General features: G+C 44.8%; 1 protein-coding gene across 3 annotated transcripts in view; it reads left to right on the top strand.

Moving 5' to 3' along the window:
• Positions 1-424: 424 nt before the first annotated feature.
• The window catches only part of LOC115199102 (voltage-dependent calcium channel subunit alpha-2/delta-1-like), a 176866-nt gene continuing 159915 nt past the window's right edge, over positions 425-17375 (top strand). For all 3 annotated transcript variants that reach the window (XM_029761671.1, XM_029761670.1, XM_029761669.1), the window contains exon 1: positions 425-854. In XM_029761671.1, the coding sequence (XP_029617531.1) occupies positions 766-854 (89 nt within the window). In that variant the 5' untranslated portion in view covers positions 425-765. The remainder of the gene's footprint in view (positions 855-17375) is intronic.

Genomic DNA, 17375 nt, shown 5'->3' with positions numbered 1-17375 from the left:
AGTAAATAGGCATTAGTTGATAAATTGTTTGGCTGGGCTGATGGATTGCGCAGTCAGATGGAACGTAGTAAATAGTCATTTTAAAGTCATATACTTCACTGATATTTGATATAGGCCATGCAGTCACAATTTTAGAACAGTTTCCTTACTATTTTAGAACACAATTTCCTTTATCCCGATAGCAATATCATCAATATCATACATATGTGATATAGTGTATAAAAAAAAAGTGAAACAGTTTTTGTCTGCCAGTGAGTTTGATTCTGAGTGGCTGGTGTTGCGTGCTCGCTAGGCGGTGGCCGTTCGTTGCCCAGCCCCAGCGAGGAGTGAGTGCCTTGTATGGAGAGCAACGCGTGATGATGATCGTTCTCAGGAAGGGGTCGGGGCGGAGTGGAGTGGGGGGCTTGGAAACCGATCCGCTCGGGAGGGCTCTCTCGCACACATTGCCTACACACACTGTTCCGTGCTGGCGAGCGGGGCGTCCTCCCTCTCCACTCTTCTCCTAAAAACACACTGGGCGCGTCTTGTAAGATTACGGCCGGAGATCTGACACACACTCTCTGAAAAAGACATACAAACACAAACTCATCAGGGGGAGACGAACCAGCTGAGATTTGTTTTCGAACTGTCCCCCGATGGCTGTGTGACAGGTCCGCGGAACGCACAAGAAGACGCACACGGTTTCAGGATTTGGACTGCTTCACGCATCTCTTTCCCTGACTTGAGTCGGTTTTTATTATCGTGTGTTGGGAACTCCGTTCAATCATGGATACCTACAGCTCCTTCGCCGCTCTACTTTTACTTCTGGCTTCGTTAAATAGTGTGTCAACCGTGCAGTTCCCATCGCCACTTCTGTAAGTAGCCTTACCAAACAGGCTGTCCTCCGATGACAGCCTGTTTGCTTTCCCATTACTAAACCTAAAGCAAAATACAAACTATTTATGGCTATTATGATGTAGGCTAGATGTTATTTATATTGTTATAATATTATAAGTATATCATTATAATAGGCTTATTTAACTATGTGGTTGTTATTACAAATAGCCCAATAATAGCCTACAACATTTTTGAAAAAACTTGCATTGCATTGCAAACGGTTACCCATCGGGTTATGGTCATGTGTTTCAATGGAAATGCATAACGTCTTCGAAAACTGTGACAATGTTTGAATTGTGCTTCTGGATCTTGCTGAAATTAGCCTATAGTTAATAGCCGACTTCGTTTGATTAAACGAGGGGGGGCAAGAACCAGTCCTGGGTGGCTATGGGAAATCAGCAAATCGTATCACAAATAGCTTTGAAAATTGCTTTAAACTATGATGCATTGTATTGAATAACTGTTTCAACTGTTCATTTGTATCTGCCCTAATTTATTAAATAAATACATTTGAAGTGATCCATATTCAAGTTAGATGTTCAGTGGTGACTCCCCCTCCAATAAATATTTTTCCCCTTCAAGGAATTTTTTGAAAGTGGAAGCTGATTTCCCTCATTTACACAATTTAAATGCTCTAAAATTATATTTGAAGAACAACAAAAACAGGCAAAAATGACTTCAGCCATTATCAACTTGGCTGCTGTAGCTTCATTCACCTAAGGTGATAAGGGAAGTGCATAACATTCTAGAAGAAATACATGCCATTGCCAACAGAAATTAGCTGCTACACACTAGCAACTACACACTAGCTCAGCACCTGTCAAGTCAAACAGCAGTTACCTAGCCACTTAGCCATCCAGCCTGGTCTCATAGACTAGGTGTAACATAGAACATGTAAATCCAGAACACTCAAATTAGTATGATATGTTACATTTGGTATGGTTACATAAAACAGAAGGTTACTTATCGCAAAAACATAACGCGAACGTCTAACAATCCAAAGGTTGTCTGTTCAAATCTCATCACAGACAATTTTAGCAAATTTGCAACTACTAACTACTTTTAGCTACTTTGCAACTACTTAACATGTTAACTAACCCTTCCCCTAACCCTTTAACCTAACTCCTAACCTTAACCCTGACAACTAACCCATAGCCTGCTAGCTAACGTTAGCATTAGCGACCTAGTCATGTTAGCAACAATGCATTTGAATTAGTAAAATATCATACTTTTTGCGAATTCGTATCATATTGTACGAATTGCATTATGAAATGCTCTGAGATCATGTTGAGCTATCTTCCATAGTCCTAAAGCCTGTCAGCCAATCAACCAGCCTTCCCGCCAGCTCTGAGCCGTCCGCATGGTCCTTAAGCCAGCTCTGTAATATCGCTAAACAGGCAGATAAACGCACCATCTTTTTTCTCCTATCTGAGCCAGATTGACAGATGGGGGGGCACAAATCATATTTCAGCACCCTTCTGGCAACGCCCCTGACGTAACTTCAGGTAAATTATGTCCAACTCAATGAATTGGACGACTTGAATCTTTCCTTTCAGTGCAGTGACAAGGCAAAGCAATGAATGACCAAATAGTCTCAGCTCACTGTAGAATGCATGTATGGCTCTACACACACAATTCCTTTTATACTGAAAAAGAAGTACGCCAACCCTTTCTAAGGCCCCATTGTCGGCATCATATTGTCAACGGCGACATGCCATGAGGTGGCATTGTGATTATTTTAGGAATGATAGGCTTCTTTATTTCTATCTAATATGAGTTAGGCAGTACATCCCTACCCACCCATGCCTTTTTCCTCGAATACCTTGCAAGTACTGGTGGAACAGTGACTACTAAAAAAGTAAAAAGCTAGTTCTATATGCAATTTTCATAAATATAATTAGATTGCTGACAGATGAACTGATCAAATGTCTGGTTGCCATACTCAGAACAGAAGACACGCCCATTCACTTTTACATGCCTAGCAGGTGCAGTGGTTCAGTAAACCAACCCGTCTATGAGTTTATTAATGCCCACACTGCTATTCTCACTAGCTGCACTTCAAATGCAGCTAGTAATCAAATGACACCCCACTCAGCTCCGGGGCGATCTGGTTCTGCCTAACTTCAGGGGTCTGTTTAGGAGGGTGCAACGTTACAGAACGTTCAGATAGGAATGTATTGTGTAGATTAGATGACCTATCAGGTAGGTATAGGTTTGGAATCCTGTTGGTTCTATGTGTTACATTTCTATCTGCAACGTTCTGAAAGTTTCACCTCATCACCTCACCCCAGGTCTCATGGATGGAGGGCACAGGTGGCCGGTGGTACATTAATTGGGTAGGATAGGCTCATAGCAATGGCATTCATTTAATAGCATTAATAGCGTTTCATTCACTCCATTCCATCCATTATAATGAGCCGTCCTCCCCTCAGCAGCATCCTGTGAGGGAGGGTGACATCACTGCCTGAACTATGTTCTGTTCTCTTGGTCTGTTCCCCTGGAGATCTAGTGATCCATTTGGCTCTAATACTAATGGCACAGACAAGAGGATGATGTCATACTGGCAGTGTAGCCATAGGCATTGAGGATTTATAGACACTGAGTGTTATAGAGAGAGATTTTATAGACACTGAGTGGTTGATGGTAGTCGTGGAGTTTTAAAGACTAAAAATGTTGATTGACTGACACATTGTTCCCTATGAAAAATGACTTTTAAACTGGCAATGATTGAGAAATCCAAAATTCTTTCGAATGCCTTTTGGGCTGGCCGAATGACGAGTTTCTGACGTGCACCGGCATCTAGTATTCAATTGGTTCCTTAGATGTTGAGGAAGTAGTGTGAACGACTGGATTTAAACCTGGTCTTCTACCCACCACAGGACTGTATTAACCTTGACATAAACAGACTGGCAACCCGGCTAGCTATAATACTTGACTACAGTGGAGGTCAGTGCCATTTAACGTAAGGGAGGACAATACATTTTTTCATAAGCATGGCCTTATTTCTATTACAGCATGTTGGATGACTGTCATTCATATTCCAATCACCCAGTTCGATGTAACATCGATAGGTTTAGGCTACTGCATGATACTCAAATTTTCTGTATACCCATCATGAGGTTGCTACAACCTAGCCTATGAATGAAAGTTTACAATGTAGGTGCACACAGGTCGAGAGAAAATGTTGAGATGACAGTGACACATTCAATACCGCCTTGTACACTCTTGCCTGCATCTAGGTGATCTAGGGTGTAATCATTAGTCCAACAGTTCCAAACGAGTGTTTCTATTGGACAAATTCAGATATGTTATCCCCGTTTCATTTGCTTCCATTTAAGAAATATTTTTCAGCAGAATCGGTGGAATGAATACACCCCTGATCACGCATAAACAGCCACGTTGTATTCATTCTAGCCTCTATGCACTCTCCTCCTCTCACCTTTTCCCTTCGATTATGGACTTCAATGAACAACAAATCAGCTGTATGTGACCGGCTGAAAAAACCTTTCCAAACCATGTCATAACCGCTACACACAGCCTACACAGTTGTCCCCATAATCAACATAACTAATATAACTAATGTGTTAGTAAACCCGCTACAATCATGCAGTAACGTTAGTGTATAGTCAGTAAGCAGTTCCACCAGCGGGCCCCGGTGGCAATAAATTAATAAAACCAAAAGCTTACCTTGACTTGGAACAGTTCCAGTGTTGTGTTGGCTAGTCATAGCCAGCTAGCTAACATAGCATCCCTCTGTTTGAGCCGGGTGTTTGAGTAACTAAACTAACAGGCTGCAATTGCTAGCTAAGTAAGTGAAACTGAAAGTGAACAAAATTACAATCTCTCTCTTTCTCTCTCTTTGAGTCAACTACTCACCACATTGTATGCACTGCAGTGCTAGCTAGCTGTAGCTTATGCTTTCAGTACTAGATTCATTATTTGATCCTTTGATTGGGTGGACAAGATGTCAGTTCATGCTGCATACATTCTGATAGGTTGGAGGACATCCTCCAGAAGTTATAATTACTGTGCAAGTTTATAGAAGGGGTGAGAACCATGAGCCTCCTAGGTTTTGTATTGAAGTCAGTGTGCCAAGAGGAGGATGGAAGCTAGCTGTCCTCCGGTCACACCATCGTCCTACCCTACAGCGGGATGTTGAGGCTACTGTAGACATTCATTGCAAAACAGTGTGTTTTAATCAATTATTTGGTGACTTGTGAATATAATTGTCTGAATTGTCGGAAGTGCTCCTATAGTTGTAAGACACAATCAACATCTTGGCTTTAGAGATTTTTCTTCTGTCTTGTTCTTTATCTCACTCTCTCTCTCTGCCTCTCCCCCTTTCTACCTTCCTGCCTCTCTCTCTCGCTCTCTCTCTCCCTGCCTCTCTCTCTCTTTCTGCCTACCTCCCTACCGCTCTCTCTTATTTCCTTGCCTCTCTGTCTTGCTCTGGCTCTTGCTCTCTCTCTCTCTATCTCTCTGCCTCTATCTCTCTGCCTCTATCTCTCTTTCTCCCTGCTTCTCTCTCCCTTTCTCCCTACCTCCCTACCTCTCTCTCTTATTTCCCTGCCTCTTTCTCTCTCTCTCTTGCTCTTTCTCTCTCTCTCTTTCTCCATGCCTCTCTCTCTCTCTTTCCCATTGCCTCTCTCTCACTCTCCCTACCTCTATTTCTCTTTTTTCATGCCTCTCTCTTTCTGCCTGCCTCTCTTTCTGCCTGCCCCTCTCTCTCCCTGTCTCTCTCTTTCTACAGTCGCTGCCTCTCTCGATCTCTCTCCCTGTCTCTCTCTTTCTCCCTGCCTCTCTCTCTATCTCTCTTTCTCCCTGCCTCTCTCTATCTCTCTTTCTCCCTGCCTCTTTCTCTCTCCCTGTATCTTTATTTCTCTCTGCCTCTCTTTCTCCCTGCCTCTCTCTATCTCTCTCTCTCCCTGCCTCTCTCTTTCTCCCTGCCTCTCTCTATCTCTCTCTCTCCTTGCCGCTCTCTCTTTCTGCCTGCCTCTCAATCTCTCTCCCTGTCTCTCTCTTTCTCCCTGCCTCTTTCTCTTTCTCTCTCTTTTTCTCCCTGACCCTCTCTCTCACCCTGCCTCTCTCTGCCGCGCTCTCTCTCTTTCTCCTTGCCTCTCTCTCTTCCTGCTGTTCTCTTTTTCTCCCTGCCTCTCTCTCTTTCTCCCAACGTCTCTCTCTTTTTCCCTTCCTCTCTCTCTCGCTCTCTCTCGCTCTCTTTGCTCTCGCTCTTTCTCCCTCCTCTCTCTTTCCCCTTGCCTCTCGCTCTCTTTCTCCTGCTTTCTCTTATTGTTGCTTGTTTCTCTCTTACTTTTCCTCTTGATCTCTTTTCATGTTGCCCCCATCTCTTTCCCCCTCCTCCCTCTCCATCTTTCTATCCCTCTCTCTGTCACAGTGCGTGACTGCATCTCTGTGCTCCAGCGCTAACCTCACATGCCAGTGTCTGTCTGCCTCAGATGTTCTGTAGCCACTCTTCTCCCTCTCTCTCTCTCTCTCTCTCTCTCTCTCTCTCTCTCTCTCTCTCTCTCTCCTTAAGATGGAACATGTCTCCTAGGCTGCTCCGTGGCTTCGAGGCAGATGATTAACATCATCGAATCTGAAATGCAAAGTCTGATGTCACAGATTGTGCCCCGAGAGAGGCCCAGTGCCAGCCAGTCAGCCAGCCAGCTAGTCAATCAGTCAGCCAGTAATCCAGCCAGTCAGACAGCCAGTCAGTTATTCAGTCAGTCAGTCATGCAGTCAGTCAGTCAGCCAGCCAGCCAGTCAGCTATTTAGTCAGTCAGCTAGTCAGTCAGCCAGTCGGTCAGTCAGTCAGCTAGTCAGTCAGTCAGCTAGTCAGTCAGTCAGCTAGTCAGTCAGTCAGCTACTCAGTCAGTCATCCAGTCAGTCAGCTAGTCAGTCAATCAGCTAGTCAGTCAATCAGCTAGTCAGTCAGTCATCCAGTCAGTCAGTCATCTAGTCAGTCAGTGAGATAGTCAGTCAGTCAGTCAGTCAGTCAGTCAGTCAGCTAGTCAGTAATTCAGCTAGTCATCCGGTCAGTCATACAGTCAGTCAGTCATCCAGTTAGTCAGTCATCCAGTCAGTCAGTCAGCTAGTCAGTCAGTCAGTCAGCCAACTAGTCAGCCAGTTGGTCAGTCAGTCATCCAGTCAGTCAGCTAGTCAGTAATTCAGCTAGTCATCCAGTCAGTCAGTCATCCAGTCAGTCAGTCATCCAGTCAGTCAGCCAGCCAGTCAGCTATTTAGTCAGTCAGCCAGCTAGTCAGCCAGTCGGTCAGCCAACCAGTCAGTCAGCCAGCCAGTCAGTCAGTCAGCTATTCAGTCAGTCAGCTAGTCAGTCAGTCAGTCAGCTAGTCAGTCAGCTATTCAGTCAGTCAGCTAGTCAGTCAGTCATCCAGTCAGTCAGCTAGTCAGTCAGTCAGCTAGTCAGTCAGTCAGTCAGTCATCCAGTCATTCAGCTAGTCAGTAATTCAGCTAGTCATTCGGTCAGTCATCCAGTCAGCTAGTCAGTCAGTCAGTCAGCTAGTCAGTCAGTCATCTAGTCAGTCAGTCATCTAGTCAGTCAGTCATCTAGTCAGTTAGTCAGCTAGTCAGTCAGCCAGTCATCCAGTCAGTCAGTCAGTCAGTAATTCAGCTAGTCATCCAGTCAGTCAGTCAGTCATCCAGTCAGTCAATCATCCTGTCAGTCAGCTAGTCAGTCAGCTAGTCAGTCATCCAGTCAGTCATCTAGTCAGTCATCTAGTCAGTCAGCTAGTCAGTCAGCTAGTCAGTCATCCAGTCAGTCAGCTAGTCAGTCATTCAGTCAGTCAGCTAGTCAGTCATTCAGTCAGTCAGCTAGTCAGTCATTCAGTCAGTCAGCTAGTCAGTCAGTCAATCACCTAGTCAGTCAGTCAGCTAGTCAGTCACTCAGTCAGTCAGTCAGCTAGTCAGTCAGTCAGTCAGTCAGTCATCTAGTCAGTCAGTGAGATAGTCAGTCATTCAGCTAGTCAGTAATTCAGCTAGTCAGTCAGTCAGTCATCCTGTCAGTCAGTCATCTAGTTAGTCAGTCAGTCATCCAGTTAGTCAGTCAGTCAGCTAGTCAGTCAGTCAGCCAGCTAGTCAGCCAGTCGGTCAGTCAGTCAGCTAGTCAGACAGTCAGTCAGTCATCCAGTCAGTCATCTAGTCAGTCAGTGAGCTAGTCAGTCAGTCAGTCAGTCATCCAGTCAGTCAGCTAGTCAGTAATTCAGCTGGTCATCCGGTCAGTCATCCAGTCAGTCAGTCATCCAGTCAGCTAGTCAATCAGCTAGTTAGTCAGTCATCTACTCAGTCATCCAGTCAGTCAGCTAGTCATCCAGTCAGTCAGCTAGTCATCCAGTCAGTCAGTCATCCAGTTAGTCAGTCATCCAGTCAGTCAGTCAGTCAGTCATCCTATTAGTCAGCTAGTCATCCAGTCAGTCATCCGGTCAGTGAGCTACTCAGTCAGTCATTCAGTCAGTCAGCTAGTCATCCAGTCAGTCCTCCAGTCAGTCAGTCATCCAGTCAGTCATCCAGTCAGTCATCCAGTCAGTCAGCTAGTCAGTCAGTCATTCAGTTAGCTAGTCAGTCAGTCAGTCATCCAGTCAGTCAGCTTGTCAGTAATTCAGCTAGTCATCTGGTCAGTCATACAGTCAGTCAGTCAGCCAGTCAGCTAGTCTGTCAGTCAGTCATCTAGTCAGTCAGTCATCTAGTTAGCCAGTCAGTCATCCAGTCAGTCAGCTAGTCATTCAGTCAGCTAGTCAGTCTGTCATTCAGTTGGTCAGTTAGTCAGTCAGCTAGTCAGCAAGTCAGTCAGCTAGTCAGTTAGTCAACTAGTAAGTCATCCAGTCAGTCAGTTAGTCAGTCAGCTATTCAGTCATCCAGTCAGCTAGTCACTCAGTCAACTAGTAAGTCATCCAGTCAGTCAGTTAGTCAGTTAGTTAGTCCTCCAGTCAGTCAGTCAGTTAGTCAGTCAGTCAGCTAGTCAGTCAGTCAGCTAGTCATCTAGTCAGTCAGTCAGCTAGTCAGTCAGTCATCCATGCAGTCAGCTAGTCAATCAGCTGGTCAGCTAGTCAGTCAGTCAGTAAGTCATCTAGTCATCCAGTCAGTTAATCAATACATATGTATAAATGCATGTATAAGGCATTTGAGTGACTTGATTACATGATTACGAAATTTATTTTCTACAAAATACATGATTAGAAAATATATTTCCTACAAAATACACAAATGAATGACAATTAATTATTTACAAACAGATTGTTCATGGGTAATGAGCTATTAAATAATGCTTTATAAGCACTTTTTTAACCCCCGTTTAAATAAAGCCTCACCCTATCTATATATAAATGGTATTTTGGCCTGATGGGTGCATGTCATGCTGTCTGGTTACAGTTAAGCCTGTGATCACATTCGTCTTGCTTTTGACTCCCTTCCCACTCCCTTCCCTCTCCCACTTTCACTTTCTCTCTCCCTTCATCTCTCTACCTCCATCTCTCTCCCTCTCCCCCCTCCTCCCTTCTCTCCTCTATGTCCCACTCTCTCTCCCTCTCCTCCATTTCCATGGTTCCCATCACCCTCCTCGCCGCGTTTCATAATTAGATTTCATGCTCAACCAGCTAAATGGATATGCCTTTTCGTGTTCCCAACCCTGTCCACCCTGATCTGCTGGCATAATGTGAAGGCCGCTCCACCCGCACTCTCTGCACTCACCGAGGCAATGGGTAATAAAGAGCTAAAGAAGCTGTCTGTGTCAGTGCATAGTAACTAGAACACAAGGGTGTTTGTCGACCGTTGAATGACTAGGAGGTTCCACTGACTCAGTGGGTTGGAGTGTGGAGCAGCCAACACCATGGTTGTGGGTTAATTTCCCGCATAGGTTTCTTATTCTGCATAAATATTTTAACTTTCAACTGTCAGAGGTAAAAAGAGTCTACTTATGACCATATTAACGGTATTATATATTCGAAAGGTGTTTGAAGCCAACCCGGGTTGTATGTCTGTGTATGACTCCGCTCCCCATGAGAGAGCTGGTGTTAGCAGGTATATTTCAGGAAGAATGCCCACGGCCCATCTGCGTAAGCTGCTAAAGGCTATATCGGTTACCCAGCTACCCAGACACTAGCTGCCTCGGTCTGGGCCCACAGCAAACTCTGCTGCACTCTCTCTCTCTTTGATCTCTCTCTGATCTCTCTCTCTCTCTCTCTGCTCTCTCTCTTGTTCTCTCTTCCTCTCTCTCTGGTCTCACTCCCCCCCCTCTCTCTCCCTCTCTCTCTGTCTCTCTGCTCTCTCTCTGTCTCTCGCTCTGCTCCCCCCCCCCCCCTCTCTCTCTCTCTCTCTCTCTCTCTCTCTCTCTCACACAGGCTATATTTAGGTGATCTCTCTAGCCTCTAGGGTAGGGGGTGAGTGTCCTGACTCTGACTCAGACCTGGGGGTTGTACTGGTCTGGGATATCTTTGTACCGCGCTAACTTGTTCCCCCCATACCCCATAAATCTCCCCCACGTTCCACCACTGAAGGCTTGGGGGTCCACACTTTATGTGCAGCCTCCTGTTTGTTGTTTTAGTGTCTGGTTTTAGTGTCTCCTCCACCCCCTCCTCCGGTTCAGGCCTCTGGGAATGACAGACTACTTTGACTGACCTGATGTGTGTGTGTGTACACTAGGAAGACTGGAAGTAGAAGTAATCACCCAGCGCTACGCTAAAGCTAAATTAACCTTGGCTACGTCGTCCCCTGCCACCTGTGGCACATGGTACCTCCCAGAATGTTCCATTGCGTTCCGAGACGTTGCACGGGAGACGTTGGGAATGGGAATGGTGAACAGCTGTTTGGACCGATGCCCTGTCCACCACAGGAACCCCGGCTGTACATAACGCAGTACAGTATTCTGGAATCCCGGAGCAGGAAATGAGATCTGGGATTAGACTACAACACCATGTCTATCTGTTGAGACAGAGAAGGCCGTTTAAGACATCCTTGTCTAAAGGATCACTAAACTATCCTCAGCAACTTGCTTTGAATTTAAACCCAGCTGAAGAAACTTAGATACACTATTTCAATATATTGAACTAAAAACCTTCTTAGTCTTGAGTCTGACTTGAATGCCAACTAGACCAAAACCTCCAGCTCTATGAAGTTTTGACCAATCTGCTCCAAACTCACAGAATTTGTACAAAATTTTAAAGGGAAAATTCACAATTTATTGATAATTTCTTTACCTTGGAAATAGTCTGACTGCAATGTATGATGAGTCTTTGATTCATTGGCTATATTCACCACTTGCTAACACATCCTATAATACCCCAAAACAACGGAGGCTCAGTCATCAGTGCTTCATGTCCATTAGTCTACCAGTTCACACATTAATCCCAGACTTTATAAAGTCAAAAATAAATAACAGAGGGATTAGGACACGATGGGGCTTGTGGTCTGGAATGGAGTCGTGTGGATACAAGTGGCGTTTACAACACTGGTTGGGTCAGAGTGGACTCATCAGAGAGACACCTCAACTCTGAACAACCCCAGCAAAGAGGCACTTAGCCTTATTGTGTGGGTGGTAGATTGGGTTAATTGGACATTTTGGCTGGAGGGTTAATCTTCTATTTTTAACACGTCACATGAAAGTGGGTATAGTGTATTTTGTGAGGCAGAGGGGATGGATGGGTTGGGTTGGGTAAGGCTGGTGTGGTCTGCTACAGTGCTGGGTTGATCCAGTGGAGTGAGAACTCCGGTGCAGGCGTTTCGGTTTGTCAGATGATTGTCAGATGTCCGGAACCAAAAGGTTCTCCGAAGTGAAATGAGGTCATAGACTAGCACCCACTCCAAGCTGCATTTCGATGGTAACCTGAAATTTCACAACACCCCCGGGTGTATTTTTATAATGTGTCTGTTGGAACATACTACAGTACATACTACAGTACACACTACAGAACACACTACAATACATACTAGACGCTCTTCTTGAATTGTTTAGCATTTCATGAATTAAATATACACTATTCTCGTGTGTGTGTGTGTGTGTGTGTCACGGTCATAGTAAGAAGGAGAGGACCAAAGTGCAGCGTGTGTGTCGTTCCACATTTTATTTTCACTGTGAAACTAAGCAATACATACACATAACTAAAGAACAGAAAACAACAAACCGTGACGCAGAGGTGAAACATACACTAACTCAAAATCAATCTCCCACAAACCCAGGTGGGAAAAACACCTACTTAAGTATGATCTCCAATTAGAGACAACGATGACCAGCTGCCTCTAATTGGAGATCATCCCAAACAAAAACCCAACATAGAAATACAAAACTAGAACATAACATAGAAAAACTAAAATAGAAAAAAAACCTGTCACGCCCTGACCTACTCTACCATAGAAAATAACAGCTTTCTATGGTCAGGACGTGACAGTACCCACCCCAAAGGTGTGGATTTCGAACGCACCTAAACAAAGATGAAAAAAAAGGGAGGGTTAGGGAGGGTGACTAATGTCTATGGCGGCTCTGGTGCAGTACACAGAACCTTCTCATCCCGCGGATCCTCCAGCAGAGGAGGCGGCTCCGGTTCGGGGCGTAACCCCCGCTCCGCCCGCTGATCCCTCTGCTTTTGTGTCACCGGACCCTGGATCGTCGCTGAAAGACCCGGACCGTGGATTTTCACCGGAGTTTCTGGACTGCAGACCGCCGCTGGAGGTTCTGGACTACGGACCGCCGCTGAAGACTCTGGACTGCGGACCGCCGCTGAAGACTCCGGACTGCGGGCCGTCATTGAAGACTCCGGACTGCGGGCCGTCGCTGGAAGTTCCGGACTGCAGGCCGTCGCTGGAGGTTCCGGACTGTGATCTCAGGAGGTTCCGGACTGTGATCTCAGGAGGTTCCGGACTGTGGGCCGTCGCTGGAGGTTCCGGACTGTGGGCCGTCGCTGGAGGTTCCGGACTGTGGGCCGTCGCTGGAGGTTCCGGACTGTGGGCCGTCTCAGGAGGTTCCGGACTGTGGGCCGTCTCAGGAGGTTCCGGACTGTAAAACATCGCCGGAAGCTCTGGACTGGGAACTGTCGCCGGAAGCTCTGGACTGGGAACTGTCGCCGGAAGCACTGGACTGGGAACTGTCGCCGGAAGCACTGGACTGGGAACTTTTTTATTGATCCAGTCACTGGTGCTTCCTGCTTTAATTTTTGCTTGTAAGCAGGAATCATGGAATCATGGTCAGATTTGCCAAATGGTGGGCGAGGGATAGCTTTGTATGTATGTATGTATGTGTGGAGTATAGCTGGTCCAGAGTTCTTTTCCCTCTGGTTGCCCATTTACCATGCTGATAGACATTTGGTAAAACTGATTTAACCCCTGGTCGGGCTCGACATCCAGCGAAAAATCCTATCGCCATTAGCATAACAAAATGTAATATATATTTTTTTCAAATATAGGACTATGTTATATCGTTTTATAGATACACCTCTCCTGAATCGAACCACGTTGTCCGATTTCAAAAAGGCTTTACAGCAAAAGCAAAACATTAGATTATGTTAGAGGAGTATATCGTAAAAGTAGCCACATAGCCATTTTCCGACCAACCACATGCATCACAAATAACCAAAAAACAGCTAAATGCAGCACAATCTTCGACAATCTTCATCAGATGACACTCCTAGGACGTCATGTTACACAATACATGCATTCTTTTATTCGATAAAGTTCATATTTATATATAAAAACAGCATTTTACATCGGCGCGTGACGTTGACTAACTATTTTCCCTCAAATGCATCCGGTGAAACAGCGCTACAATTTACTAAATTACTATTCGAAAACATTTTTAAAATGTAATATTGTCATTCTAAGATTTATAGATGAATATCTCTTGAAAGCACCTGTAATGCCAGATTTAAAAATAACTTTACTGGGTAATCACACTTGTGATAAAAGGGGATGCGATACTCAGAAAAATAGGCTACCGTTACAGGTCAGCGCCATCTTGGAACAATCGCATATCAAATCTACTCTTGTTATACTATTGTCAATAATCCCTTACCTTTGATTATCTTCATCAGAAAGCACTTCCAGGAATCCCAGGTCCACAACAAATGTATTTTCGTTCGAAAAAGTTAATCCTTTACGTCCCAATAGCTTGTTCTTGTTAGCGCGTTCTGAAGGCTGCTCCAAAACTTCCGTCGGCCGCGGGCCTCCTCTTTCAATAAAATACTTTTTTATTTTTATTTAGGTTCGTTCAAACATGTCAAACGTTGTATAACATAAATCTTTAGGGCCTTTTTCAACCAGAGCTCCAATAAGATTCAACGGGGACGATTGCATTGTCTTTCAAAACGTTTCGAAAGGGGAGGGTAGCCAGGGGTGCCTGCGTCATAATGGTGATGGCCCTCCTCATGTGACCACTTTCCACAGCGTCTCATTCAGTCAGTTTTCACAGTAGGAGACTCAAACCACTTTGTAAAGACTGGGGACATCTAGTGGAAGCAATAGGAAGTGCTCAATGAACCATTGCTCACGGTGTGATTTATAGACAAAGTGATGAATTTGAGTCCGCAATTCAGAATTACACATCCTGTTACGATCGGTCTCGGGGTTTGACTGCCATATGAGTTCTGTTATACTCACAGACACCATTCAAACAGTTTTAGAAACTTTAGGGTGTTTTCTATCCACAAGTATTAATTATATGCATATCCTAGCTTCTGAGTTTGAGTAGGAGGCCGTTTAAAATGGGCACACATTTTTTTCAAAAATCGCTGTAGCGCCCCCTATCCTAGGCGACCGTCAAGAAGTTTCCCTGCATTAAAGTCCCCAGCTACTAGGAGTGCCGCCTCTGGGTGAGTGTTTTCTTGTTTGCTTATGGCGGAATACAGCCCATTCAATGCTATCTTAGTGCCAGCCTCTGACTGTGGTGGTATGTAAACAGCTACAAAGAATATAGATGAAAACTCTCTCGGTAGATAGTGTGGTCTGCAGCTTATCATGAGAAACTCTACCTCAGGCGAGCAATAGCTCGAGACTTCCTTAGATTTCGTGCACCAGCTGTTGTTTACAAAAATACATAGACCACTACCCCTTGTCTTACCAGACGCCGCTGTTCTGTCCTGCCAGTACATCGTATAACCAGCCAGCTGTATTTTGATATTGTCGTCGTTCAGCCACAACACCGTGAAGCGTAAGATGTTACAGTTTTTAATGTCCCATTGGTAATTTAATCTTCCCAGTAAATCGTCCATTTTATTGTCCAAAGATTGCATGTTTGCTAGCAGAATTGAGGGAAGTGGGGGTTTATTCGATCACCTCCGACTTCTCAGAAGGCATCCCGCTCTCCGGACTGTTCCCAAAGGAGCCGTATATCCTCCGCCCCGGGCTCGTCAGAGTCGTGAAAGAAGAAAAAGTATTGTGCTAGTCCATGGTGAGTAATCGCAGTCCTGATGTCTAGAAGTTATTTTCGGTCACAAGAGACGGTACCTGCAACATTATGTACAAAAAGAGTAAAAAAAATAAATTACAAACAACGCAGATAAACAAACAAAAACACACAATCGGTTGGGGGCACGTAAAACGTCTGCCTTTTGCTCCGTCGCCATCTTACTTAGAGTTAAGGTTAGAATTAGTGTTAGTGTTAGAATTAGGTTTAGGAATGAGGGTTTGTTTTAGGGTTAGGGTTAGGAGCTAGGGTTAGGTTTAGGTTTAAGGTTAGGTTTTGGGGTTAGGGTTAATGTTAGGGTAAGGGTAAGGTTTAGGGGTTATGGAAAATAGGATTTTGAATGGGACTGAATTGTGTCCCCACAGGGTTAGTTATACAAAGTGTGTGTGTGTGTGTGTGTGTGTGTGTGTGTGTCAGGCATCGTTGTATTGCGGTATAGTTAGATATATTTAAGGTATTTGTTAGTGTATGATCGTTATTTTGGGATGTCATTTTCATTTCCACTGTAGGGGAAATGAACATGCCTGGACAACAGTGGACAGTCTCTCCTGTCCTCATATTCTCTCTGTTGTTATTTATACCAGAAGTACCCATTGGAGTGCAACAAGCATGGTTGCCATGGGTTCCCACATAACCAGCCACCTCAGATCTAAGCAGGGGTTCCGTGTTCCGGTACTCTGACTTTTTAACGGGAAAATGATGGGGGGAGAAGAGTGAAAGAGAGAAGAACATCAATAACCTCTCGCCGCCTAGGATAATGAGGGTGGAAGACAGCTACAAAGCCTACAATTACTGTGTGATTGACCTCGATAAATAAAGAGGATATTATCCTTTAACTGCCTGTTTTGCCTCTCAGGGAGGGAGGGAGGGGAAGGGAGAGAGTGATAGAGAGCAAAAGAGATGGTTAAAGTGAAACAGACTGAAGGAGAGAGAGGAGGTTAGAGGTAAAATGAGAAAGGGAGGGAGAGGGAAAGCAAGGGGAGCAAAGGAGAGAAAGAGTGCTAGAAAAACAAGGAGAGAGGAAGCAACAGAGAAAAAAGAGCAAGGTAAACAGTGAGAAAAAGCGATACCAAAGAGAGAGAGAGGCTGTTTGTCTTCGCCATTGTTCTGTCAGGTTGGTTATTAAAGCCTACTGCTCCACAGTACCAGCTTTTATTAGGTACCTGATGGCTAAATTATAGCCTCTCTCTCGCTCTCTCTCTCTCTCTCTCGCTCTCCCGCCTCCTCATGCCTATGTCACTGGTATATCCCTCTAAGAGTAGATTAGAAGGAAAATCCCCACTAATAAGGGGTTGAGACTAACTCAGTGTATGAGACCGATAAATAACTCATGTTATGTTAAAAAACACCCCCGTTCCAGTCTGCATCTGTCTGTCAGGCAGTTGCTGCCTGCTGCCGTGCTTCTTCTCCCTGACAGTTTGACAGTATTTAGAGATCAAGTGTGGCTCCGCTGACAAAGTGTGAGTGTCAAAACAGCCCTGTGTTAACAGTAGAGAGTGGAATGAAGAGAAGAGGAGTGGTGGAGAGGAGAGACTCAGGAAGTGGTGTATTTAGTCTAACTGGCTGCTGCGCAGTTGCGTCGCTACAATTAGCATAAACTTGGGTAATGTTGAACTTTGGTTGCTAGCTCTCGTTGGGACCGTTAAGTCGCTGTGTATGTCCTCGTGTCTCATCTCCTCCTTTCATTGAAAATTACTGGTTGCTGGTAGTTAGGTCACTGATTATCTCAGTTACATGTGAGAGGTAACTGCTAATCCTAACTATTTGTCCTGTCCAGAAACACATCCTACCCCCTAGATCTGATTATGTGTAAAGATTGGATAGGTGTGAGCTATATGACAAAATCTACACCCAGCCTATCAGGGATAAGATTAAACTACTACCATACCTATCCAAATCTTTCAGGGGCTAAGGGTTGTTTCAGGATGGGGCCTTGACCTCTTTGTCGATCTGTTTCTACTCTATGATAGTGCTCAGGAATGATGGGGCTTTTGACTTTGCAATCGATGGAGCTCTCTGCTGGCTAGTGGTGTTTACATGGTGTCAGGTTCTGCCCTGATACAAACAGAAGTTACAAAAGTAAACAAATAGAAAAACA

The sequence above is a fragment of the Salmo trutta genome, chromosome 8, assembly GCF_901001165.1.
Source record: "Salmo trutta chromosome 8, fSalTru1.1, whole genome shotgun sequence".
NCBI classification, from domain to species: domain Eukaryota; kingdom Metazoa; phylum Chordata; class Actinopteri; order Salmoniformes; family Salmonidae; genus Salmo; species Salmo trutta.
The sequence above is the reverse complement of the archived record's forward strand: the minus strand, read 5'-3'. Positions and strand labels throughout refer to the sequence as shown.